Genomic DNA, 23,695 nt, shown 5'->3' on the forward strand with positions numbered 1-23,695 from the left:
TGTTCAAACAGAACTCTGACCTGCAGTCTGCAGCCACCGGCCCAGGAGGCCAAAACAGAGCCCACGCAGCACCCAGCTCCCCACAGGCAGCCCTGGACGAGTGAGGGCTGTGCCCGCTACAACTTTTGCTCTCCCTTTCAACCTGGGGCCAACCAGATGAAAGCAAATATTCCCCCCAAACGACTGGAAGACAAGCCCCACTCCTGGTCGGCTGCACCGGCCTCCCCAGGCCGAGGCCTCCAGCCGGGGCTCCCCAGCAGCCATCCCTGCGTCCCCCACGAAGCCTCCTCAGTCCCTGGCTGTCCAGGAGCCTCGGCCAAGTACACGCCATAGTACCTCAGCCGACTGCATACACAGCCTCGGCCTGTTCCTGCCTGGGTGGTCTTCACATCTACCAGGCTGATGGGCAAGTGCTCAGGGGAATCAGCCAGGTTGACCCTGGGCGCTCCCATCAAGAAGGCATTCAGGGTAGGAGGGCAGATCGGATGGGGTCTCTTCCGGGCTTTTGCTCAACTGAATGAGGTGGGATATCACCCAGTGTCACGCCTACAAGTACCATCTATGCATGGATGCTCCCACATTTACATCCCCAACCCCAGCCTGTCTCATGACTTCCGGACTTCCGTATCCACCTGCCCACCCATCACCTCTGTCTGGATGTCCAGGTGACATCTCACACCCAAGAAGGCCAAAGCAGAGTAGCCTATCCTCCCCATGGCCTTTTCTCCAAAGGGGAAAAGGGAGGTAACGGTTTGGTGGACAGGAGGGGTGGCGCAGCCCAGGGCTGGAACATCTTCTCTCCCTCTCCCACACCATGGAGGCAGGGTGTCTGGCCCCACCTGCCCCTGGCCAGGGCTGGGACTCACGGGTGCTCGATGTACTTCAGGTGTTTCATGGACACCTCCAGCCTCTCCTGCAGCTCCAGGCTCCACTTGAGCTGGCCGGCCACAGGAGGCATGTTTTTATGGATGGGGGGGATGTTCCCCTCCTCAGAGGCCGCCATCTGGGCATCATACAAGATCTTGGCGTTGTCCAGCTCAGCGTCAAACAGCTCCAGCATGACTGAATACCTGAGCACCATCTCAGTGAGAATCAGGGGCCGCTCCAGGAGGCCCCCACACATGTACAGGAGCTGGGGAGAAAGGAGAAGGAGACTTCTTCACCAGAGTCCCCTTCCCTTCCCCAGCCTGTGGCCGTGGACAGAACGGGCTCCTTTTGGAGCAAGAGAACCTGTGCTTTGCCAAAACAAAACCCATCGGAACCTTGCTGTGTGTGTCAGCAGGCTCAGTGGATGCCTCTGTGCTTTTCCCACTGACTTAGTCCGAGTCCCCAAATACTTGGCTTATAATCCCACAGTTCAAACAGGTCCAAGGGCTACAAGAGTTTTTTCTAAGCCCAGGAGAAATCAGAATTCTGGTAAGTAAGATTTACACAATGAAAAAATAGGCTTGGCACCATGGCTCACACCTATAATCCTAACACTTTGGGAGGCCGAGGTAGAAGGATCACTTGAGCCCAGGAGTTCAAGACCAGCCTGGCAACATAGCAAAATCCTGTTTGTACCAAAAAAAACACAAAGAATATACAAAATTAATTGGGTCCATTTTTTTGTATTCTTTTGGGTATGTGCTTATAATTCCAGCTACTCAGGAGGGCTGAGGTGGGTGGATTACTTGAGCCCCAGAGGTCAAGGCTGCAGTGAGCCAAGATTGCACCATTGCACTCCAGCCTGGACAACAGAGACTCTGTCTCCAGAAGAAAAAAAAAAAAAGACTCTGTCTCCAGAAGAAAAAAAAAAAAAAAGAACCCCAAAACAACTACAATTAAACAATATTTTTTTTTTTGAGACGGAGTCTCACTGTTGCCCAGGCTGGAGTGCAGTGGCACAATCTCGGTTCACTGCAACCTCCGCCTTCTGGGTTCAAGTGATTCTCCTGCTTCAGCCTCCCAAGTAGCTGGGATTATAGGCATCCACCACCAAGCCCAGCTAATTTTTTGTATTTTTAGTAGAGATGGGGTTTCGCCATGTTGGAAAGGCTGGTCTCGATCACTTGACCTCATGATCCACACGCCTCAGCCTCCCAAAGTGCTGGGATGACAGGTGTGAGCTACCATGCCCAGCATAAACAATTTCAAAGTAGCCATAATATTGCATTTATATACCTGGGCTTCCAAAGATACATGAAGAGGCCGGGCGCGGTGGCTCACACCTGTCATCCCAGCCCTTTGGGAGGCCGAGGCAGGTGGATCACGAGGTCAGGATTCTGAGACCAGCTTGACCAACATGGTGAAACCCCGTCTTTACTAAAAATACAAAAAATTAGCTGGGTGTGGTGGTGCATGCCTGTAATCCCATCTACTCGGGAGGCTGAGGCAGGAGAAACACTTGAACCCCAGAGGCAGAGGTTGCAGTGAGCGGAGATTGCACTCTAGCCTGGGCAACACAGCAAAACTCCGTCTCAAAAAAAAAAAAAAAAAAAAAAAAATCAATGGAGAAATAGTTGACAAGAACTGTTCCTCTTAGGAGGAGCACTGACCCTCTTGGGGGCAGCTCAGGCAGGAAAACCACCATCAGGAAATGTGCTTTGCTCTGAAAAAGCTCTGGGGGTCAAAGTGGGTGGGGGAACGAAGAGAGGGAAGACAATCTCACAGGACACAGGGTCCCCAAGTGCTGGGTCTGAGTGGGAAATCCTCGTGAGTTTCCCGGGGCTGCCATAACCTGTGGCCAGCGGGGCCCAGACCTGCCGCAGTGAGCCCAAGTCTCAGACTCGCCCCAGACTTTGGTCTGAGAAATGTGACCACTGTCCCTAGAAATGGCCACTGGAGCAAAGACCAAAACATGACTGCGAAGAAAGGGAAGTTTTTCAGGCACCAAAAAGCACTGATTTCCCAAATGCAAGATTGCAGCGTTCTTTTTGTTATTGTTGTTGTTTTGAGATGATGTCTCTCTCTGTCGCCCAGGCTGGAGTGCAGTGGCGTGATCTCGGCTCACTGCAACCTCCGCCTTCCGGGTTCAAGCGATTCTCCTGCCTCAGCCTCCCGAGCAGCTGGGATTACAGGTGTTCGCACCACCATGGCTAGCTAATTTTGTATTTTTAGTAGAGATGGGGTTTTACCATATTGGCCAGGATGATCTCGATCTCTCGACCTCGTGATCCAACTGCCTCAGCCTCCTAAAGTGCTGGGATTACAGGCGTGAGCCACCATGCCCGGCCAATTGTGGCTATTTTTACATTAATTGCATTTTTCAAAATTGTTCAAATCTTCCTTACCCAAATTCTGATTTCTCCTGGGCTTAGGAAAGAATTGTCACCCTTGGACCTACTTGTACTGTGGGTTGTGCAAATGGAACAGATGTGGACTCTCAGGCAGACATAGAAACGCTGGACCCCCTTCCTCAACGGTCGCCTGATGACCTATGCGGTCAACAGCTTCATTTCTTCAAAGAACTGACATGGGACAATTGGAAGAAAAAAAAAGTTCCTCTAAATGGTTTATGACCATCCTGTCCCGGCATTTTGTTTTTTTCTCTCTCTCTCTCTCTCTTCCCATTTCTCTCTCCTGCCTTTCATGTTTATGTAGTTTTTGGCTTAATGACTTCTAGAAAGGAAGCAAATTCTATTTACTGGCAAGAGGAGCTCATGTGGAAAATCGCTCTAGAACGTCCTGGCTGCATGTGCGTTGCCAACAATGGGAACTAACTTGGGAATGGGCAGGGGATGGAAGGGACAGGAGGGAGAATTAGAGCACAGGGCTAATTAGACCTAATTGGAGCACAGGGCTGGCAAATCAGGGGGCATGTTCTCAGGTCAAAGAGAAACACAGAAGGGCGGAGATGGAAATGGGTCACCAGAGTTCTTTCTCCCTTGCCTCTTCTTTGTTATGAATTGAGCATAAACATACAGTTAACATTTTTAAAGAAATTCATTCTTTTAGAGCACAAAAGCCTCTCTTGACCCTAACAGGTGTGGGGGGAAATAAAGCCTGGGGCAGGATGACTGCATTTGTTCCTCCCTGGCTGGTTCTGCAGAGGTGGGAATTGGGTTTCTTCCAGGACCCCCTGCTCCTCACAGGGTAGGGGCCTAGGGGCCTAGGGCCCCCAAGGGCTGGCGAAGTGGAACTCCTCAACCCAGCTCCCTCCCCACCGCTGGATCCCCCAGTGAAGTCCGGTGGAGGCTCAGCCCAGACCCATGCGCTGGTCCTTATCTGCTCTTCCAGTCATTCTAAACTAGATGTAGGGTTTGAAATCTCCATGTGGCTTTGGGGCCAATGAGACTCAGGAGACTCATCCCGCCCTGGCCGGGGGACCACTTACTTCATTTTTCTGATTTTCCTCATCGCACAGCAGCAGGGAGTTCACAGCACCTCCCGTGGAGCTGGTGTTAGGGGAGCAGGAGCCGCAGAAGCCAGCTGCCTACCTGCCCGGCCCATGCGCCAGTGCCCCATCTTTAATTCTGGAGTCCCATATGTGAGGTTTCCAAATGAAAGGATTGGCTCCACCGGGACCCTTCTGCACTGGCGCAGCCTAACGCTTTTGTGTTATCCTTCAGAGGCTCCACGTGGAAGGCTCACCCTGGACCTAAACCACCCCGATAACATCCACAACCACCAGCCTCCCTTGGCGAGAGCCAGTTCTGCACTGCAGGAAACACTCAGAAGCGCTGCCCTGTGCTAGGCTTAGTTCTCAGGGAACTCAAATCCGGTGCCTGCCCTCAGGGAGTTTACATTCTAGTTGGGAAGACAACACACAGCATCAGTACACAACTGAATGCGAGGGAGGTGCTGAGAAGGGAAGGCAGGCAGCTGCTGAAGAGACCAGCCCGGGGCATTGGCGTGGAAGGAAGAAAGTGAGGACCCTGCAACCAGGGATGCAGCTTCCAGGGAAGAGCCCTCCGAGGAAGGGAACACTGGCAACAATTCTTTGTTTGACCAGAGATTCTCATCAGGTTCTCCATCCTCCACCATCCCACAGGGCATGTCTGATTACCCTAACCTTACTCCAGCAAGAATCCTGAAGTGGGTTTAGCCAGAAATCCCCAACCCCTGACATCACCTCTAAGTAATTTTCCATCTACTGACCCGAGCTCAGCTCTTCCGCTAGAAATTCCTACTGCCTGTGCTGTGTTTTTCTCTCCCTATGCCTGCCTCTATTGCGATGGTATAAATCATGAGTAAGGTATGAATCAAGTCAGCCTCACCTGGCTTTAACGGGTATAATTGAATAATTGTTTCAACAACAGCAAGGAGGTGCTGTATTAATTTGCATTCATTGATATTCTGCCTGGAACACTAACTCCATCCAAGATGTAGGTGATCCTTACATCTGCAGAGCTTCAAATTCCCTTGTATTTGCATTTTTGCAAGAACGTTCAAAAGGCGAAGAGAACCTCCCTCCTGACATTTGTGGGGGAGAATCTTTGTCCTCAGGGGTCTCAGCCCTGACATCCTTCTGAAAGATGACACACCCCCAGGCTGCCCTGGCCAACCCGATCGCCTTCACAGTCATGGGAGCTGGTCTAGCCATGGGTTCAGGTCAGGGCCCTGGAAACAGTCAAGCCCAGAACTCTAGGCTGTCCACACAGGCTCAGTCTAATCACAACAACCCTTCAAAGTGGAAGAGGGAGGCAGAAGAGTCAGTCAGAGTAGCAATGAGAGTAGAGGCAGGAGAGGTTCCAGGACCGGAGGGGCTCAACTGGCCCCTATAAAGATGGATGAAGGGGCCCATGAGTTAAGGATTTGGAGCAGCCTCTAGAAGCTGATAATGGTCCTTAGGTTCGAGCCAGTGAGGACACAGGGAACACATACCCCAGTCCTACAACAGCAAGGAACTTAATTCTGCCAGTCCCCTAAAAGGACAAGAAAATGGAATCTAGGCCAGGCGTGGTGGCTCAGGCCTGTAATCCCAGCACTTTGGGAGGCCAAGGTAGGGGGATCCCTTGAGGCCATGAGTTCAAGACCAGCCTGGGCATTCGTGGTGGCACCTGCATGTGGTCCCAGCAACTAGGGTGGCCAAGGTGGGATGATCACTTGAGCCTGGGAGGTCGAGGCTGCAGTGAGCTGTAATCGCTTCACTGCTCTCCAGCCTGGGCAACAGAGCAAGACTCTTGTCTCAAAAAGAGAAAGAGAAGAGAGAAGAGATGGATTCTATCCTAGAGTATCCAGAAAGGAGCCCAGGCTGCTGACACCTGGTGTCGTCTGGGCAAGATCTGCAGTTTAGCTTCTGATCTATGGGGTGGGGGGGGAGGGGGGAGAGTCTACAGCCATACCACCCTGAATGTGCCTGATCTCATCTGATCTTGGAAGCTAAGCAGGGTCAGGCCTGGTTAGTAATTGGATGGGAGACCACCTTGGAATACTAGGTGCTGTAGGCTTAAAAAAAAAACAAAAACTGTAAGGTAACACAATTTTATGGTTTAAGCCACAAAGTCTGTGATTTTTTTGTTTGTTATTTTGAGACAGTCTTGCTCTGTTGCCCAGACTGGAGAGCAGTGACATGATCTCAGCTCACTGCAAACTTTGCCTCCCGGGTTCAAGCAATTCTCCTACCTCAGCCTCCCAAGTAGCTGAAATTACAGGTGAATACCACCATGCCCAGCTAACTGTTATATTTTTAGTAGAGACAAGGTTTCATCATGTTGGCCAGGCTGGTCTTGAACTCCTGTCCTCAAGAGATTCGCCCACTGCATCTTCCCAAAGTGCTGGGATTACAGGCGTGAGCCACCTTGCTGGCCTCAGTCTGTGGTTTGTTATGGCAACAATATAAAACAAATGCAGAGGCTGATGCCAGTTAGGCATTTCATTCCAGACGGACTTTCTGCTCTCGTTCACCTCTGACGGCAGGGTGAAGGTCCGCATTTGCCGGGGCCCAAGAGCAATCCCAAGACGTGGGAATTCCAGCTTCAAAACTGGACAATCCTGGGGAAAGCAGGCTGAGAGGTCTGCCCGCAGGGAGGGGTACGCTCTGTGTGTGAGCATCCCAAGCTGCTCCATGAAATGTTCTCTCTGCCAATTAGTGTGCTGGCGTTTGGCACTGCACAGCGGCCACCCCAGGAGCTTGGTGATGCGGTGATGACAATGTCTAGCTTCCCGCCACCCTCACCAACTTGACTGCAGACAATGGCCACTGCTGTTTCACAGCTTGCATTTTTCTAAGTACTTGTGAAGTCACACCTAGAACATATGTATGTATTCCCCATTTGTATTTCTCCTAAATTGATGTTTTCTGGGGGATTGTTGGATTTTTGTATTTTGAGACAGCTCTGCTGCCCAGGCTGGAGTGCAATGGCGCAATTTTGGTTCACCATAACCTCCGCCTCCTGAGTAGCTGGGACTACAGGAGCACACCACCATGTCTGGCTAATTTTTTATGTTTTTAGTAGAGACAGGGTTTCACCATGTTGGCCAGGCTGGTTTCAAACTCCTGAGCTCAGGTGATCTGCCCTCCTCAGCCTCCCAAAGTGCTGGGATTACAGGCGTGAGCCATCGCACCTGGCCTGTTTTCTAGAGGTTTTAGCTCTTTTCTATGATCTATTTGTTAAAATGCTTTTTTCATAGGATCATTTCTTTTTTTCTAATGATAACGTGCTGTCCGCTTAAGGCACACAACTTGGAGGTCTCAGAAGAGTACAAATAGTAGCCTTAGCCCGTGACCCAGAGACAACTCCCAAGAACAGTGTGGCATTTCTCCCTTCCCCTTAGAGTTTGGACTCGGTGTTTTTGTCCCCCCGCCCCCCAGTTCATGTGTTGAAATCCTCACCCCCAAGGTGATGACATTAGAAAGTGGGGTCTGGCCAGACGCAGTGGCTCACGCCTGTAATCCCAACACTTTGAGAGGCCGAGGTGGGCAGATCACAAGGTCAGGAGTTTGAGACCAGCCTGGCCAACATGGTGAAACCTTGTCTCTATTAAAAATACAAAAGTGAGCTGGGCGTGGTGGTGCACGCCTGTAATCCCAGCTACTCAGGAGGCTGAGGCAGGAGAATCACTTGAACCTGAGAGGTGGAGATGGCATTGAGCTGAGATCACACCATTGCACTGCAGCCTGGGTGACAGAGCAAGACTTTGTCTCAAAATAAAAAAGAATTGCTTTTGGGAGGTGATTTGGTCATGAGGGTAGGACCTTATGAAGAGGATGAGGGCCCTGTAATTCCACGATGAGGTGGGTGGATTACTCAAGTCCAAGAGTCTGAGATGAGCCCTGGCAACATGGCGAAACGCTGTTCCTACCAAAATAAAAAATACAAGGCCAGGCACAGTGGCCCACATCTGTAATCCAAGCACTTTGGGAGGCCAAGGCAGGGAGCCTTGTTCGATAATCCCAGCATTTCGAGAGGCCAAGACAAAACCTTGTCTCCACAAAAACTTAAACTAGGTCAGGCATGGTGGCTGATGCCTATAATCCCAGCACCTTGGAAGGCCAAGTCAGGCAGATCATGTAAGGTCAGGAGTTTGAGACCAGCCCTACATGGCAAAACCCTGTCTCTAGTAAACATGCAAAAAGTAGCTGGGTGTGGTGGCAGGTGCCTGTAATTCTAGCTATTAGGGAGGCTGAGGCAGGAGAATTGTTTGAATCTAGGAGGCAGAGGTTGCAGGGAGCTGAGATTGCACCACCGCACTCCAGCCTGGGCTACAGAGCAAGGCTCTGTCTAAAGAAAAAGCAAACAATCATAAAACGAAAACTAAATAGAGACCCCAGAGACCTCCCTTGCCCCTTCGGCCATGTAAGGACCAAATGAAATGATGATGGTCCAGCGACAGAGGTAGACCCTCCCCAGACCCCAGAGTCTGCTGGACTTCCTACCCTCCAGAACTGAGAGAAATGAAATGTCTGTTGTTTAAGCCACAGGTCTACAGCAGTTTGCCACTGTGGCCTGAACACATGAAGCCACTGTGTAAATTCACCTCAGTGGACCAAAACTTCACAGCAACTTTGCCTCTGTGACTCCTACTCCTTTCAAATAGAGGGAAAACTGAATCGAGAATAAACGGCCCCCTTTTTCTTAGTGAGCACAAGAAGCATCCGTGAAAGAATGCCGCCTCATGCTCACTTGCTCCTCTTCCTCTAAGACGTGGCAGTAAGAAGCATCAGGACCCACACCAGGTGTGCACTGCTGACTGGCTCCAAGGCACAGGAGCAGGGACCCTCCCTCCCTGGGCATCAGTTCTCTGTGGAGAGGAGGAGATGGTCTCCATCGTTCTCAGCATGAATCTGGCGCCGCAGTGCTGGCCTCCGTGTCACCCGAGTCCCCACCTCACGCTTACCTTTGCAGAGGACTCGATAGAGCAGCAGTCATCAAACGCTTGGCAAAAGATCGTGGCCAGCCTCCTATCCAGGTCTTGGATTTTGATCTCAAAATTGGCATAATCATGGTCAAAACTCTAAAAGCAAATGGAAACATCAGCCTTGTAATCAGCATTCAGAGCAAGCCATGAGCACCCTCTGCAGCCCCTGTCCCTGCCAAGATGACTTGGGACTGAGCTGCAGCTGAATATACGTGCTCACTTTCACAGGGACCGCTCCTCATGGTGTTCCAAGCATTGGGATCACCTGGTACCCTCCCTACTCCTTAGGCACATCCACCACTCCCCTAAGCTGGCACTGAGGTGGGTGCTGTTCTCCGGGAGCCCAGTTCATCCATCCCTGCCTGAGACCTACCGAGTCTCCAGGGTCCAAGGGATCGTATTTGCAGTTGGCAAAAACCTTCACCAGCTCAAAGACCTCGTCGTAGATCTGGGTCACCAGGTTCCCGAGGAGGTTCCCACGCACGCCCCCAAGCTCGATTTTCTCCAGCTTCAGAAACTCAATTGCTGTTTTATAGAGTTCCTAGTGGAGGAGAGAAACACAGTCAATTCGTCCTCACAAGCAAACTCACGGGTCCAGTTACACAACTAGCTCAGACCCTAGCCAGGAGGAACTGGGGAACAAAATGTCCCCAGAAGACACCATCGTGGGGGTGGGAAGACAGGTTCTGTGTCTGTGTTGTTCTTTAAGGGTTCTGTAAATTATCTATGAGGTGTGGAGGAGGAGGAGCTGGAGAGGATGAAGTTTGGGATCCCGTCCTGACCCTAGACTGGCCGTAACACATCTCTAAGTCAATCACACTTTGCTGGGACTTCCGTTTTCTCCGCTGTGGGAAGCAGGTAGAACGGTGCCGCAAGATTTCGGACGCTCTTGCTAAGCGTTAAATTTCCCGCTCCCTGGAAGATCATCCCACACAGAGAGCCACGTCCTGAAGGTGATCAAGAGGAAAGCGGGATGCCGGGATGGACATGCATGCAGAAATTCCGCTTTGTCACAGGTGTGGGTCATGCCCCCTCTCCCTGAAGCACTCCCTGACTATTTTGGCCCATAGCAATGAGTTCCTTCCCAGAGGCCCCGTCTCCCATCTGCACTGCTTGTGCTTGCTTTAGTCACGTTCAAGCCCATCCGGTTCGCTGGTTGTGTGTGTGCAGTTCTCGTTTCCCAAACGACATCTCCAAGGCTCCCCGGATGCTCTTCCACGCCCCTGCACATACCAGGCACCATGCAGGGAGAGTTTAGACTGGAGCCCCTTTGGACTTACCCTCATGCCCCTGAACTGGTGCTGAGGTTGATGCCATTCTTCCACATCCAGGAAGCATCTGGCCACATGCCAATGGCACCCGAGGAGAGGCATGGCCACCAAGGGCTGGGAGCTCTTGGCTCCTCCACCCAATGCAGAGGACAGACGGGGCTGGCATGGCCTGTTGTCGGGGGTGCATGGTAAAGCCATTTCCTCCACCTCCAAAGTCTCCTCCTGTCCAGAATCTTCCTTCTGATTCAGAATGCGTCATGTGGGAACCACAGCTCCTTGGCCAGAAATGTGACTATGACCCTCCACATTCTCGGTCTGGGAGATTTCAGGCATGAGCCGGCACTCTGTGTCTGCAGTTTTGGAGTCCTGAGCAGGCTTCCCCTCCTCTGCCTCCCAGGAGGTGTAGATGAGAATGGGACAGGCCCCCCTGTAGCCGCTGATAGTGGCGTTCACCCTAAAGTCAGTGCTCAGTGGTCCCAGGATGATTTTCCCCCTTTTTAATGATGTGAGCTATGGTTATATGTACACAAAGTTTTTAAAAAGTTACCCATGCAGAAGACACAGAAGGCAAATGTGCTTGCCCTCCCACATCTCCAGAGCCCCAGAGAAAACCACCTTAAAGCTTTTTTTTTTTTTTGAAACAGGGTCTCACTTTGTTGCCCAGCCTGGAGTGCAGTGATACAGGAATGGCTCGCTGCAGCCTCAAACTTCTGAGCGCAAGTGATCCTCCTCCCTCAGCCTCCCAGAGTTCTGGGATTTCAGGTGTAAGCCACCATGCTGGGCCATGCACCATTTTTAGGTTTTTATCTGCTGTGTGTCACTCCATGTATCCACATGGTGCTCGCACTGGGGCCTCCATAAGTCTCCATCTGTAATAATCTAGTCCCATGGCTGGGCGCGGTGGCTCACACCTGTAATCCCAGCACTTTGAGAGGCCGAGGTGGGCAGATCACAAGGTCAGGAGTTCAAGACCAGTCAGGCCAACATGGTGAAACCCCGTCTCTACTGAAAAATACATACATTAGCTGGGTGTGGTGGCAGGTGCCTGTAATCCCAGCTACTCTGGAGGCTGAGGCAGGAGAATCACGTGAACCCGGGAGGTGGAGGTTGCAGTGAGCCAAGATAGTGCCATTGCACTCCAGCCTGGGCGACAGAGCGAGACACTGTCTCAAAAAAATTTAAAAAATCTAGACCCACTAAGTGACTGCTGTTGGCCCCCAGGCATCCTGGATGTGGTGGTTTAACTTATGAATAAGCTGCTCATGACAGAAGGCACGACCTAAAGGAAGAAGCATCCAAAATGGGTCATTTATTCTTGGCTAACAGCTCCGGGCATGGAGGAGGCTGCCGCAGAGCCTTGGTTTCCCCGTAACAGATGTTTGGGCCTGACTCTTATTTCCTGCCTGGGCGAGTACTGTCGGGGTAGGGATGGGCGCTGCAGCGGCCCAGGGGGAGGAGCAGTCTGGGAAGTGAAGGTCAGATGCACCAAACTCTGTCTTTACCTCAATGGTCTGGACACGGTGGAAGAAGGAATTCATCCTGGAAAATGCAAGAGAAGAAGGGAATTCCCAAGGCTCGGGCTTTTTGTCCTTAGAGGAGAGAGAGACAAGGCCAACTTTGTTTCAGGCGTCCCACCTTCTCAAATGTCGGGGCAGAGAGGGACTCGCTCTGGTCTCCGCCTTGGCCCTTGCCCCTCGAGGAAGGGGTACCTTAAAGAAAAGCTTCATGTTCATGCAGCAGAAGTCATACATCTGGTAGAACTCCTTCAGCACGTTCACGGACAGGGAGATGCCGCTCAGGACCTCCACGATTTCGCCTTGCAGGCCTTTCAGCACCTCCTCCGGGCTCAGGAAGGTTCGCGTCTGGGCAAAAGAGCAGATAGACATCCAAAGCTCTGACAAGCCATTTGGGGTGATGTTCAGGCATGCCGCCCGCAGGACCTATGATCTGTTCTGACACATGATGTCCCTTGGGTACAACCCCTCTTTATCTGCCCACTGCTGGGCCATTTTTGGGGGGACCAAGCTGCTTCCCCTCATCGGCCCTTCATCCTGTGCTATGGCTGCAGCATAAATGGTTGGGGTCACAGACATCTGTGACCCTGCAGATGAGGTCACACACACGGTTTTAATAGAGGTGGCCCAGGGTTGCAGCCTTTAGCTCAAACGCTGTGCTGGCTGGCGGGTGCTTACAAACAGGAAGGAGGAAAGGAAGTCCCTGCTGAGGGACACGGAGGTGGTTTGATGCAGGATTAGAGAAGCCCACAAGGCACTGGCTGGCTCTCAGTGCTGGGGCTCTCCAGGGAGATCTGCTCCCTCCCCATCTTCCCTTCTTCTCCCTCCATTCCTTCCTAGAAGAACCCTAGGTAGCCCCGAGGAGGGCTCCATCTCAGCCTGGGGCCTGAAAAGGCTGGTGCTGACATCTTGGCCTGTTTTCAAGATGGGAAACTGCTGGAGAACACTGGCAGGGGGAAAACAGAGTGAACCAGGCAGAGGCCCCAGCCGGGAGGTGAAGAAGGGGACCCAGGGCCAGCGGCGGGCTACCATCTCAATGATTTGGTTGCAGAACTCCTGCAGGATGACGATGATCCTGACGGGCGTGTTGTAGTACTCCGAGGTGGCCCAGATGAGGCAGATGGTGTCCAGCACCTTGGCAATGAAGGTGGGGAGCTGGGGAGAGAGGGGCCCAGGTGTGCTGGAGGGGACTGGCCTCGGCACCTTATCCCAGCACCCCAGCCCTCCCCTTCGCATGGCTCTCGCCAGGCATCCAGGGGAGGCTCCCCATGGAGGAGAGGAGAGGTGACTCTTTAGGCCCACACGGCTGATGGCAGCCAAGAAGCCCAGAGCCCCACGTGCCTCTGAGAAACAAGACCCTCCCCCACCCAACAAAGTGGGCTCTCCCTTGCCAGCGTACCACCGTGAAATCGGCTTGTTCCATCTCCTCCAGCAGGATCCGTAGGGGCTTCAAATAGAGCACAATGTCACTGGCTTCCTTTAGCCCTGCATGGAACAAGAACGAGCACCCCCTGGTAAGAGCGGAAGTTGCTCACAAACAATGCTGGGTGGCCCTGTGTGCCAAGACCTGCTCCTCTAGGAAACAGGGCCTTTGTCAAATGGAGAGGCTGAGAAAGCTGCTTGCAGAGGGAGGCCAGCATCCTAGGGTTGGGAAGCATAACAGTTCTGTGGGGGACTGGAGGCAGGGCCATGGGCTCACCTTCAGTGACACTGGTGTACACGTTTTGCAGGGCTGGCCAGTAGCAGCTCTTGGCTTTCTCTAGGATCTCAACAATCTTGTTCACTTTGGGTCTGTTTAGCTGAGGACGAGAGACAATCCACCTTTCATTGACCTGGAAGACCCTAAGGTTCCCGCAGGTTGACAGAGCCCTCAGGGCCCCTGGGGGGTTGGTGCTGGGAGGCCGAGAGCTGGGCCAGGTTGCCCAGCTGGGACGAGGCTGCCGCCCCACAGGAGCGAGGAGGCCGTACCTGCTCATGGATGCATTTGAGGTTCATCAGCTGAGTGTCCCAGAACTCAAACTCCACCCGGGGCAGGGGGTGCAGCCCGTCCAGCAGCGCCTGGGCCGAGTCTTTGCTCAGCACGTCCCGGATCTGGTGGGACCAGTCAATGATGATGGTTTCGATGGCGTGCAGGAGCGAGTTGTCCAGCGAAGAGGGGATCCTGCCCAGCAGAAGGTTGGGGCAGTGCTCTCATGGTTACACACCTGGGTCCCACTGAGCTCTCCCCTAAAGCCTTCTCCCCACCAATCCCAAACCAGCAGCGGTGGCAGCAGCAGCACTGTCTGCTCTCATGACCCCGGTGCCTCCAGCCACCTCAGGGCGTGAAAGAAGTTCCCAAGACCCCAGCTAGGAAGAGACCCCAGGGAAATAATGGTTGTGGGTCAGAGATGCCAGTACCTGGAGGTGCTCACCTCCAAGGAAGAGGGAGAGAATCAAGCAAACCCTATTTAAACCCTATTCAACATGGCTCCTCCGGCGGCACCACCGGGCATGGTGCTTGGGGCCTCGTGAATGATCAATGGAGAACCTGCCCATGTGAGGCAAGTACGGAACGAATTGTCATGAGGGTCTCATGCATCAGGGCAGTTGCAAATTGTGGCAAGGCAGGTGCCAGGGGCCACCTGAGAGTCCCTTGGGCTTCCCAGGGCCTCTGGGTCACCACAGCCTCTACAGGGATTTGCTTGCATGTAGCTGCCGAGAGCCCCGCCCACTCCCATTCCCTGCCCCATCCCGAGTCTTAAAGCTGAGCCTCCTGTTTTCTGGCCATGCTGAAAGGTGGGACCCCTTCTGCATGCCGGGTGGTGACTGGACCGGCACATGTGTGTGATCCAGGTGGGGTGGGGAGGCAGGTGCCAGAGCCAGAGTTCCCAGGGGCTACCAAGCCTGCTCCCTCCCTGCGCTGGTTTCCTCTCCCTCAGAGTCAGCACCCCATAACGTACCACCTTGCCCTGTGTCTCCCTGGCTTTAACATATGAAGCCACTCTGCCCATAAAAAAATGCATCACGGCGGGGGGATCAAGCAGACGCCACTTCCCCACCCAGCGGCAGCTGGAAGCAGCTAGGCCTGCACACCTCTCCACGGACTCCAGCGTGCCGTCCAGGATGCCCAGGTGCTCCGGGATGGGCAGCAGCGTCTTCCCTTTGATCTTGCCGCTCATTACATACATTTCATTCTTCAGCCTGTGGACCTGCTTCACGATGTCCTCCGAGACCACCTGGGGCCATCCGTCCATGTTCTCGCTTTGGTTTAACAGAGAATAGAGGACCTAAAAGGAAGCATTTCTGTGGTTCTGTCTCCTGTACCTTCACTAGCTCAGCAATTGCACAGAGCTGGGTCCTCCAGAGAGTGATTCCAGAGAGCTTGGGTCCCCAGCCCTGGGAAAACCACGTCCTTCTTCCAGAAGGAAGTGGGACCGGTCGGGGAGTTTATACCAGCTGCCCTGTCCTGGGGGTGCCAAAGCCGTCCCCAAGCTCTTGTGCCTTACATACCTTACTAAAAGCCCAGGAGGGCTGTGATGGGTTAAATTGTGTCCTGTAAATCCATCTGCTGAAGCCCTAACCCCCAGCCCTTTGGAACGTGACTATTTGGAGATAAGGTCTTTAAAGAGGTAAGGGCCAGGTGCGGTGGCTAATGCCTGTCATCTCAGCACTTGGGAGGCTGAGGCAGGAGGATCTTCTGAGATCAAGAGTCTGAGACCAGCATGGCCAACATAGTGAAACCTTGTCTTTACTACAAATACAAAAATTAGCTGGGCATGGTGGCATGCGCCTGCAATCCCAGCTACTTGGGAGGCTGAGGCAGGAGAATCATTTGAACCCAGGAGGCAGAGATGGCAGTGAGTCGCAATCACACCTTTGCACTCCAGACTAGGCAACAGAACGAAAACCCCATCTCAAAAAACAAAAAAGAGGTGAGTAATTAAAAATGAGGTTACTAGGCTGAGCCCTAATCTGACAGGTGTCCTTACGAGGAGGGGAGATTAGACATGTGCAGAAGGTGGACCACGTGAGGATACAGGGAGAAAACAGCCATCTGCAAGGCAAGGAGAGGCCTTGGGGAAAACCAACCCAGCTGGCACCTTCAGCTTCAACCTCCAGCCTCCAGGACCATTAGAAAACACCTGGTGCACAAGCCAACCACACAGATTTCCGTACTGCAGATGAGGAGGGTGATGACCAGGAAGGCTAAGGTGCTCCCATTCTGGAGGTCTGACTCCCAACTAAGGCGCTCCCATTCTGGAGGTCTAACTCCCAGCTAAGGCGTTCCCATTCTGGAGGTCTGACTCCCCAGTGTGAGGGCCCCCCCAACACAGCACCTGCCGAGGGTGACAGCAGAAGAACACATAAAATGACACTCCTTTTTTTTTTTTTTTAAACTCAAAGTCTCAAAATTGGGCTTGGCATGGTGGCTCACACCTGTAATCCCAGCACTCTAGGAGGCCAAGGCAGGCGGATCATGAAGTCAGGAGTTCAAAACCAGTCTGGCCAACATGGTGAAACCCCACCTCTACTAAAAATACAAAAGTTAGCTGGGCATGGTGGTGTGTGCCTGTAGTCCCAGCTACTTGGGAGACTGAGGCAGGAGAATCACTTTAACCAGGACCTGAGAGGTGGAAATTGCAGTGAGCTGAGATCACACCACTGCACTATAGCCTAGGCGACAGAGTGAGACTCCATCTCAAAAAAAAAAAAAAAGTCTCAAAATTGGGGAAACCTATTTGCTGGTACTCAATCCACACCGTCCCAGGACATGGGCAGCAACTATACCCAGCACAGCACAGCAGTCCCAATGTTGTCCAGAGAGAACAAGGGGATGCACGGGGCTTCTCACACTTTAAGGCACGGGCACCACCTGGAGGTCTCGTTAGAAAGCAGGTCTGTGGCCAGGTGTGGTGGCTCACACCTTTAATCCAATAGTTTGGGAGTCTGAGACCAGCCTGGGCAACAGGCTATTTTTTGGTGATGTCTCATTTCTACCAAAAACACAAAAATTAGCCAGGCATGGTGGTGCATGTCTGAGGTCCCAGCTACTCATGAGGCTGAGACTGGAGGATTGGTTGAGCTTAGGAAGTTGAGGCTGCAGTGAGCTGTGCTGCCATCACTGCACTCCACCTGGGCAGCAGAGCAAGACCCTATCTCAAAATTAAAAAACCAAAAGCAAGCAAGTCTGTGTCAGCAGGTCAGGGTGGGCGGGGCCCGAGCACCTGCATTTCCACCCCATCCCTGGCGCTGTGGCAGCTGCTGGCCCAGGGACCACAGGCTGAGCAGGACTTGAGGCCACTCCTGGGAAGTTGGCCGTGTTCCAGACCCCCGACGCCAGCCTGGACATACTCACCTCCTCCACCACCACGATCAGCTGGTCCACAGGTGTGGGGCTGATGTCGCCATAAAGGAGCTGGGCCTTGTAGTTGTCCTTGGTGATGTTCTCAGGCTTTTTCTTGATAAAGTAAACCCCTTTGGACTTGAGGGACTCGGGGAAGCCCAGGCAGGGGATGACCATGCCAGCCACGTTGAGCGTCAGCACCAGCACCAGCACGTCAGGCTTTTCAAAGAACTCAGTGAACAGGGCCATGTTCTCCTCGGCGCCGATCAGCTTGCTCCACTTGTCCGGCTTGAACTTTAGGATGATGGAGGCAACTTCCTCCAGATACTCTAGTCTGACATCTGGGGCCATCGTCATCTTGGCCTTTTCTGACACTGTGGTATCTGTTAAATGTGTAAGACACAGGTGCACACTGTCTCCCGGGTTCCCCAATTTCCCGCCCATCCCTGGGACCGCAGGAAGTCCTTGTGCTGCCAGAGCAGGAACTAAAGAGCTGTCATGAGTGTGCAGGTTTTAGCTGTGGCGGGGTTGGGGTGGGGAGGGATGAGGGGGTGGTGCTTTAGCTGGCACCTGCACCTGACCCAGCCTTGCCTTGGGGGCTCCTGGGGGAGTAAGGCTGCACCACAGTGGTGTGTGCTTGTGCTCCTGTGACCATCAGGTTCACAGTATGGGAAAGACAGAGATGAACACTAGAGAAAAGAGAGGAAAGGAAATGACCACTGCCAGAGGGGGTGATGGGGATGGTGTAGGAAACGGCAAAATGAGGCCAGGCGCCGTGGCTCATGCCTGTAATCCCAGCACTTTGGGAGGCCGAGGCAGGCGGATCACAAGGTCGGGAGTTCGAGATCAGCCTGGCCAAGATGATGAAACCCCGTCTCTACTAAAAATACAAAAGTTAGCCAGGTGTCATGGCTGGCACCTGTAGTCCCAGCTACTTGGGAGGCTGAGGCAGAAGAATCACCTGAACCCAAAATGAGGAAGTTGCAGTGAGCTGAGATCACACCACTGCACTCCAGCCTGAGCGACAGAGCGAGACTCCATCTCAAAAAAAAAAAAAAAAAAAAGAGGCTGGAGGGACAGGTTGAAAGGTCCCAGGAAAGCAACAAAAGACATCACAGCCCCTGAGTATGTGTGAAACGCAAGGAGACGAAGTAGACCCCAGGTGCAGGCAGTGAGGCTCAGCGCTCCATCTCAGCCCCAGCCATGGTGTACCCTCTGTCTCTCTCCAGCCCGCAGCATGCACCCCTAAAGGAATCAACTATAGATTCCTGCCAGACCCCTCACAAGCTGCTCAGAGGGTCAGGGACAGGGTTAACTGGAGAGTTGGGGGGAAAGGGATGCCTTAAAGAACACCCTGACATCCCCAAGGTTAGGCAGGTGAGGTATTCACTGTAGGCACAGAATTTAAAGGCACGCCCAAATGCTCAGTCATCAAGAGAAAAGGCGTGTCGATATTTTAAAAAATCACAATGAGTACAAACAAATTCATGATGAACAAAATATCGAAGTTTCAAATAAAGACAGGCTCTGGCAGAGGCCTGGGTGGGAGACTTGGAGGTGAGTTCTGCAAAGGCAGCATTGAATGTAATTGGCTGCCTGATGCTGTGTTTTCATCACAATCTGGGGGGTATGCAGCTCCTGAACTTCTGGGGGAACCCTGGGGTACTCAGCTGCTCTGGGGTCCTTGGGCTGGAGCTGGTCTGCTCCAGACCTGGCAGCTGCAGCAAAGCATCAACGTGGACAGGTGACGTTGGAAGCACTCACAGATTCCGCCTTTTGGTTTGACCCAAGCTATTGCTTTGAAGTGTGTAACAGTCTACAGTTCCCCAAAAGACACTTATACCATGGAAGAGGTTATATTCCACCCTGGCCACTATATACCCTCAAAACATGTATGTTGGGAAGCAGTGATGGGCAGTATGCTACTCAAATGGTCTGGGACTTTTCCAGGACACCAAACATCTCTGCGAGACGACTTGGGGAATATTTGGCCAGCAAGTGGCAGAAACAGGGCTGTCCACGAGCAGAGCCGCCTGACTCAGGCCCATCTGTGAATGGAAACAGGACACTACCAGGCACGCAGGAGGAGCACCCGTAGCATTTATGGAGACAACTCGCCCACCTGGTTCCCACAGGGCCTTGAACACCCTGCTGAATTAATCTCCACCCAGGATCTCTGAGACCCGGGGAGGCGTCACATCCTCACTTTCTAGGGGAATCTTGAACTCGGGAGCCTGAGTCCTTGAAGGTTCCTGACTGGAAGTCTTGCTAAGCTGGTCAGGTGACTGGACTGGAGGAAAACATCCTCTGGTTCACTCATTTTGGGGATTTGGGCTTTTCCCAAAGTCATCTTTTCTTCCAAGAACGGCATGGGTAGGCTCCCTCCCAAGCCACAGCGTGGGTGAGCCGAGGGGCCCCTACACCCTGCAAGTCTCTCATGAGATCAGCCAGTATCATCTCAAGCTCCCACCCAGCCGAGCCTGGGGTGAAGGCCAGGGGGTCTCAGTTAACAATAGGGTTGTCCCAAGCCATGCTTCTTGAGGGGAAGGGACGGCATCTCTGGGAGGTCGCCCCTGTCCCAGGCTTTCATGACTCTACAGGAGGAAGCTGGGGCTGGGGGCTTCCAGGAGAAGCCAGGGGGATGAGCAGGGCTTTCCTGAGATCAGGGAAGAGTCTGGATCCCTGAAAAGTGACAGGCTGGTGGGGGGGCAGCCAGCTCAGAGTAACCCAAAGCCGTAACAGGCCACTGGGAGCAGAGCTACTTATGGGGTGAGTGGTGGGTCTGCCGTCTGCCAGGGCCTGTGTCCCATGTCCGTCCTCTGAAGGCCACCCCCTCGCACTCAGCTTGGCCTCCAACCCCACTCCAGCACAGTTGAAAGCCACTCACCAACTTAAGCCAAACAGCTTCTCCCACAAACTGATGAGCAACTCTTTCCCAAACCAGGAAATAAAATGGCTCCCTTCCCTCGAGGGGCTCCAACTGCCGCAGAACTTCCGGAAGCCTAGTTACACTGAACCCAAATAACCAATGATAGCGCAGCAAATGAGGAGCCAACCCATCACCCCACAGTGGAGAGGCTCTTAGGTGATCCTTTTTTGGGGGAGGCAGTGGGGACGGGGCCGTGCTGTGTCACCCAGGCTGGGGACTGGTGTGGCTACGGGGCTCAGTGCAGCCTCAACCTCCCGGGCTTAAGTGATCCCCCCACCTCAGCCTCCTGAGAAGCTGGGACTACAGACACATGCTACTACACCTGCCTCATTTTTGTACTTTTTGTAGAGACAAGGTCTCACTCTCTTACTTAGGCTGGTCTCAAACTCCTGGCCTCAAGCGATCCTCCCAAAGTGGAAAGGAAAGCATTATCTCTATTCTCAACGAGGTAATCTCATAGAAAACCCCAAGTCATCCACAAAACAGGAGCACTAACAAAGGAGTCCAGCAAGCTTGCAGTAGACAAGACCGATAAGTGAGAATTAATTCTAATTCCCCAGAATTATATTATGAACCATCTGATGATGAAAGCTAGACAATTCCCATTTACAATAGCATCAAAAAGAACCAAATACTTAGAAATAAAATTTTTTTAAGTGTTAAGACTTGTACACTGAAAACTGCAAAACATCATGGAAATACAGATGACCTACATTAATGGAAAGACACGCTGTGTTCATGGGTTAGAAGATTGCAAAGACAACGATTCTCAAATTGCTCTACAGATTCAACACAATCCCTATGGAAATCGCAGCTGCCTTTTTTGTAGAAATGATCCTCGATTTTATAGGAAGAGTGAGGGAACAAAAACACTGAAAACCACCTTGAAAAAGAACAAAGTTTGAGGACTCACACTTCCTGGTTTCAAACTCACTCTAAAGCTACAGTGAGCAAGGCAGTGCCACCATCATAAAAATAGCATAGAATAGAGGTCCCAGAAACAAATGCATGCATTTCTGGGCAACTGACTTCAAAAGGGTGCAAGACAACCGAATGGGGAAAGAACCACCTTTTCAACAAATGGTTTTGGGGCACCTGAATACCCACATGCGGAAGAATTAAGCTGGGCCTGACCTCACGCCCTCTACACAAATCAACTCAGCATGGACTAACAGAATGCAAGAACCAAATGCAAGAGCTAAAACTACAAATGCTTAGAAGAAAACACAGGTGTCGACCTGACCTCGGATGAGGCAGATACGACACCAAAAGCATAAGTGACCAAAGGGAAAAACAGGTAAGTTTAACTTCATCAAACTAAAAACTTTTGTGCTTCAAAAGACACTTGATAAAACTGAAAAGACCACCCACAGAACGCGAGAAAGAATTTGCAAATCATACATCTGACAAGTGACTTGTCGTAATACAATAATAAAGCAACCTCGTTTTAAGAATAAAGGATATTGACACTTCTTCAAGAAAGATACACAAGGCCGGGCATGGTGGCTCATGCCTATAATCCCAGCACTTAGGGAGGCCAAGATGGGCGGATCACAAAGTCAGGAGATGGAGACCATCTTGGCCAACATGGTGAAACCCCGTCTCTACTAAAAATACAAAAATTAGCTGGGCGTGGTGGTGGGCAACTATAGTCCCAGCTACTCGGGAGGTTGAGGCAGAAGAATCACTTGAACCCCGGAGGTGGAGGTTGCAGTGAGCCGAACTGAACTCCAGCCTGGGCGACAAGAGCGAAACTCCATCTAAAAAAAGAAAAAGAAAAAAGAAAGATACACAAATGACCAATATGCACACAGAAAGAAGCTTGATATCATTAGCCATTAGGAAAATGCAAATCAAAGTAACAGGGACTTCAGTGAGGTCCACAGAGCAGTCCAATTCATCAAGTAGAATGGAGGTCGCCAAGGGCTAGGGAGGGAGAATGGGAATTTATTTTTTAATGGGGCTGTCAGAGGCGTTTGAACCAGAGCCACTCCATCTTGAATAGGAGCTGGGTAGAATAAGGCTGAGACCTGCTGGGCTGCATCCTCAGGAGGTGAAGGCATTCTTAGTCACGGGATGAGACAGGAGGTCGGCACGACATACAGATCATAAACACGGAGCTGCTGAAACAGGCTGCAGTAAGAAAGCCGACCCAAACCCTCCGAAACCAAGATGGTGATGAGAGGGACTTCTGGGCCGTCCTCACTGCTACACTCCCTCGGGTGCCATGGCAGTTTACAAACGCTATGGCAACATCAGGAAGTGACCCTATGTGGTCTAGAAAGGGGAGGCAGGAACAATCCACCCCTTGTTTAGCATATCCTCAAGAATAACCACAGGAAGGGACCCCCTCAGCCCTCAGGCTGCTCTGCCTCTGGAGCAGCCATTCTTCCGTTCCTTTGCTTTCCTGATAAACTTGTTTCACTTGACTTTATGGCCTGCCCTGAATCCTTTCTTGCACGAGATCCAAGATCCCTCTCTTGTGGTCTGGATCTGGGCCCTTTCTGGTAACAGGGCCAGAGTTTCAGTCTAAGATGGTACAGAAGTTCTGGAACCGGATGGCGGTTTTTATAACGATGTCAATGTACTCAATGCCACTGGACTGTGCACTTAGAGTGACTGAAATGGAAAATGTGCCTTTTACCAAAGAACCCCAAATCATTCCCACTCAAAAAATCAAAACACACCAATGTTCACAGCAGCATTATTCAAAATAACCAACAAGTGAAGGTGAAGGAAGACCTCTGTCCCGGCTCAGAGGGACAATGGGAGGGGCGGCAGAGTCCTGCCCCGGTGTGCTGAGGGCAGCCACATCTGCAGCGGGGTGCCCGGCAGCGTCCCTGCCACCTGAGGACGGGAAGGCCATCCTCAGGCTCTCTAGAAGCTACCAGGGACGGGAATGAACAGCACAGGCTTTGTACAATCTTAGGGTGTGTCCCAGAAGTGAGCACTGTCCAGCACCAACATCCAGGAGCAAAACCAGCACCACTATACCGTCACTTCAGTTCCGCATAGCATATCACCCCAGAGCTCCCAGACACGGGGGGCTCAGGAACCCCCAGATTCCAGCTGTCTGCCACCTGAGCCAGTAACGCAGGCCCCTCTGGAGACGTCAGCTTCCTTGGCCACAGGTCTGAGGATGAGCATCCCCTAGCCACAGGGCGTTACCGTCAAGAAGGGCATTTCTGGTTCCAGAAACACATGGCATTTATTGTAAAGGAGAGCTGGCCAGCTCACGCTCACACTGGCCTAAGAGTCCTGGCTACCGTTTTCTGAACAATCACCGGGTGGCAGTTTCTGTACTTTATGAGCCTCCTGGATGGCACAGGAGCTCCAGGCTGCTTCAGCTTCTGCCCATGGCCCAGCCCTAGCCCCT

The 23,695-nt window shown here is 52.3% G+C and overlaps 1 protein-coding gene and 1 pseudogene across 7 annotated transcripts in view; one reads left to right on the plus strand and one right to left on the minus strand.

The window, feature by feature from the left end:
* The window catches only part of DNAH17 (dynein axonemal heavy chain 17), a 161,427-nt gene extending 141,055 nt beyond the window's left edge, over nt 1–20,372 (minus strand). For 4 of the 7 annotated variants that reach the window (XR_013536049.1, XM_078374786.1, XM_078374788.1 and 1 more), the window contains exons 1-12: nt 20,278–20,372; nt 17,403–17,773; nt 15,140–15,333; nt 14,036–14,228; nt 13,767–13,866; nt 13,467–13,552; nt 13,097–13,222; nt 12,189–12,415; nt 12,056–12,092; nt 9,656–9,823; nt 9,262–9,378; nt 867–1,132 (exon numbers count right to left, since the gene is read on the minus strand). Coding sequence is in view for 6 of the 7 variants with exons in the window: in XM_078374786.1 (XP_078230912.1) it covers nt 867–1,132; nt 9,262–9,378; nt 9,656–9,823; nt 12,056–12,092; nt 12,189–12,415; nt 13,097–13,222; nt 13,467–13,552; nt 13,767–13,866; nt 14,036–14,228; nt 15,140–15,333; nt 17,403–17,747 (1,859 nt within the window). In the remaining variant the exon portion in view is untranslated. Of the gene's footprint in view, nt 1–866; nt 1,133–9,261; nt 9,379–9,655; nt 9,824–12,055; nt 12,143–12,188; nt 12,416–13,096; nt 13,223–13,466; nt 13,553–13,766; nt 13,867–14,035; nt 14,229–15,139; nt 15,334–17,402; nt 17,774–20,277 lie in introns of those variants that run through there. The other 3 variants (XM_035301936.3, XM_035301933.3, XM_035301939.3) reach the window with 2 other exon arrangements.
* On the plus strand, nt 6,253–6,371 carry LOC118154396 (5S ribosomal RNA; annotated as a pseudogene).
* Nucleotides 20,373–23,695: the final 3,323 nt, after the last annotated feature.

This window comes from Callithrix jacchus, chromosome 5 (genome assembly GCF_049354715.1).
Source record: "Callithrix jacchus isolate 240 chromosome 5, calJac240_pri, whole genome shotgun sequence".
NCBI classification, from domain to species: Eukaryota; Metazoa; Chordata; class Mammalia; order Primates; family Cebidae; genus Callithrix; species Callithrix jacchus.